This window comes from Sorex araneus, chromosome 1, assembly GCF_027595985.1.
Source record: "Sorex araneus isolate mSorAra2 chromosome 1, mSorAra2.pri, whole genome shotgun sequence".
NCBI classification, from domain to species: Eukaryota; Metazoa; Chordata; class Mammalia; order Eulipotyphla; family Soricidae; genus Sorex; species Sorex araneus.
In genome coordinates, this window is record NC_073302.1 from 66,084,050 (window position 1) to 66,091,578 (window position 7,529).

Here is a 7,529-nt window from a genome sequence, read left to right on the forward strand (position 1 = left end):
GCCTAAGATCCCGCCTGAAGCCACACACTATCCATTTAAATGCAAGCCCAGGAAGACTAGCATAGTGATACATTTCATCTACAAACTTTAGTGTAAAATAACCAGATAAAAAAGTGGGCTTTCTTTCTAAAAAGCAGCAAATATCTCTCTATAAAACCGGAATGCCTTGTCTTAAATCAGACTCTCTCCATTTCCTGTTTAGCTTTACCATGTGGTTTGGTGCACCAAGTTGTATGAGGGAAGGGAGTTCTTGTCTTTGTAAGTTAGTTACCTTGGGTTCATTCGGGATCCAGACAGGGGAGGAGGTCATCCTTGTTCTGCGGAGGCTGATTATCTCCTCTGCCTGGGGTGGCATCATTCCCATTCCCTGAAGGCGGGAGAGGGTCATTTCCCCTCCCTGCAGAAGAAAGGCAGTCATTGCCAAACTCTCTGCCACCTGTGACCCTGGACTTGAATGTCCCCATCAAACCTTCGAAAGATCTATACGTGGCTGACTTCTTCATGTCTCCAAGTTTTCTGCAGATGGCAGTGCCCATCAAGGACAGGGCAGCTGACGTTTTTTGTTTCACGTAGGCGTTGGACACCTGAACGTCTTGCCAGCTCTTGGACAGATTCTGTTTCAGCCCCACCAAAGCCGTGTGGCCCAGCTGCTTCTTGAGCTCCACGCACCGTCTCTCCTTAGCTGCCAACCTGCAGCGCAGGGCTACAATTTCCGCCTCCAATTTAGTGAGCTCTGCTTTGAGTTCCTTTTGCTGGGCTTCGGTGAGTACCTCTTGTCCGGCTGTTGGGTGGGATTCAAAGACGTCAGCAGGATTCTGGGTCAGGGCACCTGGCAGTGACTGGGCCAGATCTTCGTTGAGCGAGTCCAGGTCCAATTCTTGGTAGAAAGAGTCGAAGTCATAACTGGTGGTGACAAGATCTTGGCTAGCAGAGTTGAAGTCTAAGCCTGCGGGGTTGGACTCTTGCCCAGAGGGTGCACGGTCAGGCTCTTGCCCTGTGGGATGCTGCTCTAGGCTGGGTGGGTCCATAGCTTGCGGGTGGAATGGAAGTCTTGGTCCGTAGGCCTGTGCACTGGCCAGTGAAGCGGGCGCCTAGCCAGCAGGGACCCACTTCCGGCTGAGCAGGTGGGGGGCGGTGTTCCAGAGGCGGGACTTCCGGCCCCAGGGCAGCGGTGAGCGGAATCCTGCGGGGCTCTGCTTTGGTACCTCCCTCGCCGAAACCCTCACTCTTGTTGGGGTTTCGACATCACAACGACCCTGTGAGGTAGGCAGTACCTCTATTACTCTCAGGAAGGAGAGGGTATTTCCCCGCCTGCTGCGGTGGGCGGCAGGGTCTGTCTTTCAAACTGAAAAAAGTCTCAGTCCCATTATAGTCCTCTTTCGGCCACATCATCTTCAAACCTTTTATCAAGGGCCCAGAGTAAGCAGAGAGCCTGTAAGGAGTAACAAGAGACACCATTTCGCCCTTCTTGGTTTCCAGAGGGACTCAGAGAAACTCCTGGCACCACTCAGTGTGGTTCTGAAGGTGTCTCAGAACTCCCAGGGGCTAACATGTTCCTGCTGTGTCTGAGGCTTGAAATAGCGGGGCTGAGAGTGTGAGTCCGCAAGTCACAAATGGCATGTTGTTGGGGTAAGGGGGTGGAGAGGAAGGGAGAAGGGTAAATATATCATTGTATCGCATTAAAGAAAGCATTGTCTTTATGTTGCTTTGCAGTGCTATCTCAAGTTCAACTTAAACCTCTGTGTTACATTCCCTACCCACAGCCAAAGTTCCGGGACCACTGACCACTATCTGATAGATTGGCTGCTACCCATTTCTCTTATCCCTCTGGAAAACACCATTTCGAGTTTAAACGTTTCTTTTTATTTTGTTTGTTTGAGAGTCTCTTGACTGAGCGCCTGGCTGTCTTCCCCGGGACCTCCTCGGAGGGGATGGGCTCCAGCTTCCCTCCCCACTCCCAGCAGAGCTCCTGGAAGCCGAAGACCTCCAGAGCCTAGCCACAGCCTCTCCACATGTTCGGACGAGCCTCACACGTAAAGGAACCGGCAAAGGAACCCAGGTGTGTGGGACCTGGGGCTGAGACCTCCAAGGCTGCTTGGATAGGGACTGGGCTTCCTCTGCCCAGATTTCCCATCTCCCAGTAGCTAGGCAGTCACAGCCAGGGACTGCCCCCTACGCTGTGTAATCCTGTCAAGGGCCAGCATCCAGGGACTTAAAAGCCAGCTTCCAAAAGCACGCAGCCACTTTGTGGCCTCGCGACATCTTATAGCCTACTTCTCCCTCTGGGAGAACCTGGCAAAATACTGGGAGTTTCCTGCCCACATGGGAGAGCCTGGCAAGGTCCCCATAGTGTATTAATATGCTAAAACCAGTAACAAGCTGGTTCTCATTCCTCTGACCCTGAAAGAGCCTCCAGTATGGCATCATTGGAAGAAGGAGTAGAGAGAGGCTTCTAAAATCTCAGGGCTTGGACAAATGGAGATGTTACTGAGACCACTCGAGAAATTTGACAATCAATGGGATGATGATGATGATGATGATGATGATGATGATGATGATGATGATGATTGTTTGTTTTGCTTTGTTTTGCTTAGGGGCTTGGGAGATAATACAGAAGTTAGACATGTATTCTACCTGGGTTCAATCTCTGGCACCACGTGACCTTTTGAACATCACTGGCTATAGCCCTGGAAGATCCTGAATAATCCGGTGTGGTCATGGAGGCACCCCTGATCACTGGGTGGCTCTGATGGTCCCCTGGCACTGTAGGACCCAAGCAGTACCACATCTGTAGATCATAGCAATGAACAGCCACTCAGGTGACTGAATATTACTGAATATTTTTCTATTCAGAATATTTTTCTATTCTATTCTATTAGAATTTATCTGTTTTAATTTATCTTTTCAATTGCACCTGGCAGTGCTCAGGGGATATGGCTCTGTGTTCAGAAGTCATTTCTGGAAATGCTTTGGGGACTATTTGTGGTACTAGGACAGAACTGGGGTTGGTTAAATGCAAGGCAACCACATTAACCCTTGTATTTGTTCTCTAGTTCCCAGAGCTTGTAATTTATGCAGTGGAAAAATTAGGACTTTAATCCTATGAGGTCAGACAGTCAGGAATCACAGAGCTCGTTGTCTGGCTGTCTATCCCAATGAATAACCTTGAGCAAATATTAGACTCCAGTGATTTTTTCTTAGAATGTTCTAGTAATTTTTACTATTCTTATCTTGTGGAATAGGATATACTCCATAGCAAATTTCAGCAATTTGTTATACTCTTGCCTGAGTAGCTGTAATGAAGCATGTACTAGTGCATGTAAACCAAATTTAGCTCTCCTGTTGGTTTCAAGTCAATAACCACTGCCACATTACTTAGTAGTGTTTTGGTATATATATTTTTTGCCCTGAAGCAAGAATAAAGTGCCTCTATAGATTAAAAAATGTGGATAGTTCTTGCTGGCAACATGAAGTCTTGTGAGGGATATGGATATGTGTATAAAGGCCTGAACAACATCAAGGACTTTCTAAAAACTACTTTGATGAAGAGAATGGCTATTTCCTTCAATATGCCTGCAGAAATGCCAGTACATTTTTTAAATGCTCTCAGACTTAAAAATTCTCTTTTAAAGTTGCATGATAAATAGATAAAGAAGCTAAATGACATGGACTACATATATGTTCAATATTGAGATTCTAAATCATTAGATATGATATTGCATTTTCTTATGATCTTCTGCTTTGTTTTAGCTACTGACCTTACTGCCTATCTTTTTGTTTTGTGTGTCCTTCAGTCAAAGTACGAAATACTCTGTTGGGCTTTCATTCCTTTTGATAGAATAATTATATCCCTCATCGAAGAATTGACCTGACCCCTCTCAGCAAATTGGTTTTAAGGTTCCAAATAAAATGTGGCCTCTGAAGCACATGGTAGTGATTAACTGTTGCCTCACCACCCAGGGGAGGGATGCTCCAGGTTCTTGCTCAACTCACAGATCAGAAGGTTATGGCATGGGGGCTGGAGAGATAGCACAGCGGGTAGGGCGTTTGCCTTGCATGCGGCCGACCCGGGTTCAAATCCCAGCATCCCATATGGTCCCCTGAGCACGGCCAGGGGTAATTCCTGAGTGCAGAGCCAGGAGTAACCCCTGTGCATCGCCAGGTGTGACCCAAAAAGCCAAAAAAAAAAAAAAAAAAAAGAAGGTTATGGCAAGGGAACAATGTGGGGGAGCATATGAGGAAGGTAGCTATCTAGTGAAGTTTTAAGCCAAGGGCCTGGTTATTGCAAAAAAGCTACACATTAAAGGGGTTGTGGGCATTTTTGTGAGTGGTGGGTGCCCTGCAAGGTAAGTGTCCTTGTACAGGGCTGATGCAGGTTTGAACCCTGACACTCCTATGGTCTTTGAGCTTGCAGGAGTAATCCCTGAGTGCAGAGTGAGGAATAAACCCTGAATACTGCCGTGTGGCCCAAACTCCACCCCCCCCTAAAAAAAACCTAATTGAAGTAACACGATTAGAACAGAGTTAATATTTATTAACTAAATTAGTTAATTTTTAAATATTTTTTATATTCAGACACAGTGATCTACAAAGTTATTCAAAGTAGAATACAGGGAATTTCAGGGATACAGTATTACAGCACCAGTCTCACCACTAGTGTCCACTTCCCTTCACCAGTGTCCCTAGGCCCTCCTAGTTCCAGAACTAGACTCCTTGGTGGGCACATTTTAAAGTATTTTGGTTATTGTTATTTGTATCTCATGCTTATGGTGTTATTGGCTCTGTGTTTTAGATAAATATTAATGCCGCAGGGGTGTGGTGCTGCCAGCAGTTCAGTCGATACCTGCAGGACGTGCATCAGCAGCCTGATGTGCTCTCAGGCTTCCAGATACCCCAAAACTGCCGCTGTGCCTCTGGCCAGACCCCAACAACTTGGGACCAAGTTTCCTGAGAAATTAAATGACCAAAATTTAGGTATGTGGTAGCCACACCCACAAACCCCCTCTGGCTCAGCTACACAAGCTCATTTGTTGGCCTTGCTTCAGAGACCCATAAATAAATATTGAAAGAGATCAAAAGCCTCAGTTAATCTCGGACCCACAGAAGGCTGAAGACACTGGGTAAATTGTAAACTGGAGGGGACAGGCCGGCCTGGTGCCTGTCCAAGCAGACCTCCCCGCAGCCGTTTGCTTCCACAATCCAAAATTGCTGCATGTTCCCGGCTGGACTCCACTGTCTTGGAATGGACCTCACTGAGATATAATCTGCTGAAAATTCGGGTACTTGGATTTTATGACTGAAATTCTCAGGCTTTCTCGGGGGTTGGGATGTGAGATGGGCTGCCTCCCCCCACCTCCCTGTACTTCTGGAAGCCTCAGCAGTCATGTCCACACCCCAAAACTGCCACAGAATTAAAAAGCTATTCTAGCCTTACCTTCCCGAAAAAAATACTGAACACCAAACACGAAGGCCACTTAATACCTCTATTGCAAACTACAACATCCAAAAGAATCGAGTACAAAAGGGAATGCCCTGCTGCAGGGCAGGGTGGGGTGGTGGGGGGTGGGGTGGGGGTGGTGGATGGGATACCGGGATCATTGGTGGAGAATGGGCACTGGTGGAGGGATGGGTAAACGATCACTGTATGACTTAAAAGCAAACACAAAAGCTCATAAGTTTGTAACTGTACCTCACAGTGATTCACTAGTAAAAATTCAAAAAATATACTGGACACCCTGAACAAACACGATGACCTCTAAGTGTCAGTATTGCAAATTATAATGCACAAAAGGGGGGGTGGAGAGAGAGCGAGAGAGCGAGAGAGCGAGAGCGAGAGAGAGAGAGAGAGAGAGAGAGAGAGAGAGAGAGAGAGAGAGAGAGAGAGAGAGAGAGAAAGCTTCTGCCGTAGAGGAAGGCTGGGAGTGTTGGTGTTGGGGGGATGGTGGGAGGGAAACGGGGAACATTGGTGGTGGATATGATATACACTGGTGGAGGGATGGGTGTTGGATCATTGTATGACTGAAACCCAATCAGTAACAGCTTTGTAATGGTCTATCTTACATATATTCAACCACCACCACAACAAAAAATCCCTAATACCCATCTCTTCATCACCAGTGTACCCAAGACACCTGACTCCTGCCCTTGTTACCTTGTATTCATCTCTTTTTACTTCACCCTTGATTTCTTTCCCTCTCTGTCCTTCAATATTTGTTTTTAATGTAAAAAGTCACTGCACCTCTACTACCACCAAAGTTCCAAAGAATCCCCGCCATGGTATTTGTCTCTTCTTCTTTGCCCACTCCAAATACTTTATCCAACTTGATAGCCTCAGTTCTGTAGTCAAAGTTCAAGGGTTTGTTGTAATTTGATACTATTCATTCCCTCATGTTGTTTCTTTATATACCATGTGTGAATAATCATCTGGTATTTGTCCTTTTACCTCTGACTTTTTTGCATAACCTTATTTCATACATGTTGTTTTTGAAAAACAGGCAAGATTTCATCTCCCCTTATAGTGGAGTAGTACTTCATTGTGCATATATGTATATATTCCTATCACAGATTTCTTTATCTACTCATATATGGGGAGCCTCACGCATGAAGGTACTGGCAGAAGAACCCAGGTGTGCGGGACCCGGGGCTGTGATCTCCAAGCCTGCTCGGATTGGGACTGAGCCTTCTCCACCCAGATCCCCCATTTTCCAGTATCTTGGCAGCCACACTCACAAACTGCCCCTGGTGCCATGTAATCCCACCAATGGCCAACATCCAGAGACTATAAGACCAAGCTCCCAGAAGAGAGCGACACAGAGTCTCTTGTCCCCCGAGACTGGCTGTCTTCATTGGGGTCCCTTGGAGGGGATAGGTTGCCTTTCCCTCCCTGCCCCATGCAGAGCTTTGACAGTTGAAGACCTCTGGAACCCAGCCACAGCCATGCTCAAGGCCACTCTCCACACGTTCAGACGAGCCTCACGCATGAAGGTACTAGCAGAGGAAGACAAGTGTGTGGGACCCGGGGCTGAGATCTCTAAGCCTGCTCGGATTGGGACTGATCCTTCTCCATCCAGACCCCCCACATTGTCCAGTAGCTTAGCACCACACCCACAAACTGCCCCCAGCTCCGTGTAATCCCAGCAACAGCCAACATCCAGAGACTATAAAACCAAGCTCCTGGAAGTGCGTGGCCGCAAAGTGGCTGCGCAATATCTAATAGCCTTGTTCTTCCTCTTAGAGAACCTGATAAGCTACCAAGAGTCTGTTGCCCACATGGGAGAGCCTTGCAAGCTCCCCATGGCATATTCATGTCCCAAATAAAGTAAAATATATATACATATCTCTCAGAGAGCCTGGCAAGCTACTGAGAGTATCCCGCCTGCACAGCAGAGCCTGGCAAGCTATCCTTGGCATATTCGATATGCCAAAAACAGTAATGATAGGTCTCATTCCCTTGACCCCGAAAGATCCTCCAATCGTTGGGAAAGACAAGTAAAGAGAGGCTGCTAAAATCTCAGGGCTGAGTGTAATAG

At 47.0% G+C, this 7,529-nt stretch overlaps 1 protein-coding gene across 1 annotated transcript; it reads right to left on the reverse strand.

The window, feature by feature from the left end:
- Window positions 1-278: 278 nt before the first annotated feature.
- TPD52L3 (TPD52 like 3) lies at window positions 279-1,028 on the reverse strand. The gene has a single exon (XM_004600339.2). The coding sequence runs from the start codon at window positions 1,026-1,028 to the stop codon at window positions 279-281; it is 750 nt and encodes a 249-aa protein (XP_004600396.2).
- Between the last annotated feature and the right edge of the window lie 6,501 nt (window positions 1,029-7,529).

What these genes read in the sequence shown, in the direction of transcription:
- TPD52L3 (XM_004600339.2), bottom strand. Translation starts at nt 1,028, where the DNA reads ATGGACCCACCCAGCCTAGAGCAGCATCCCACAGGGCAAGAGCCTGAC.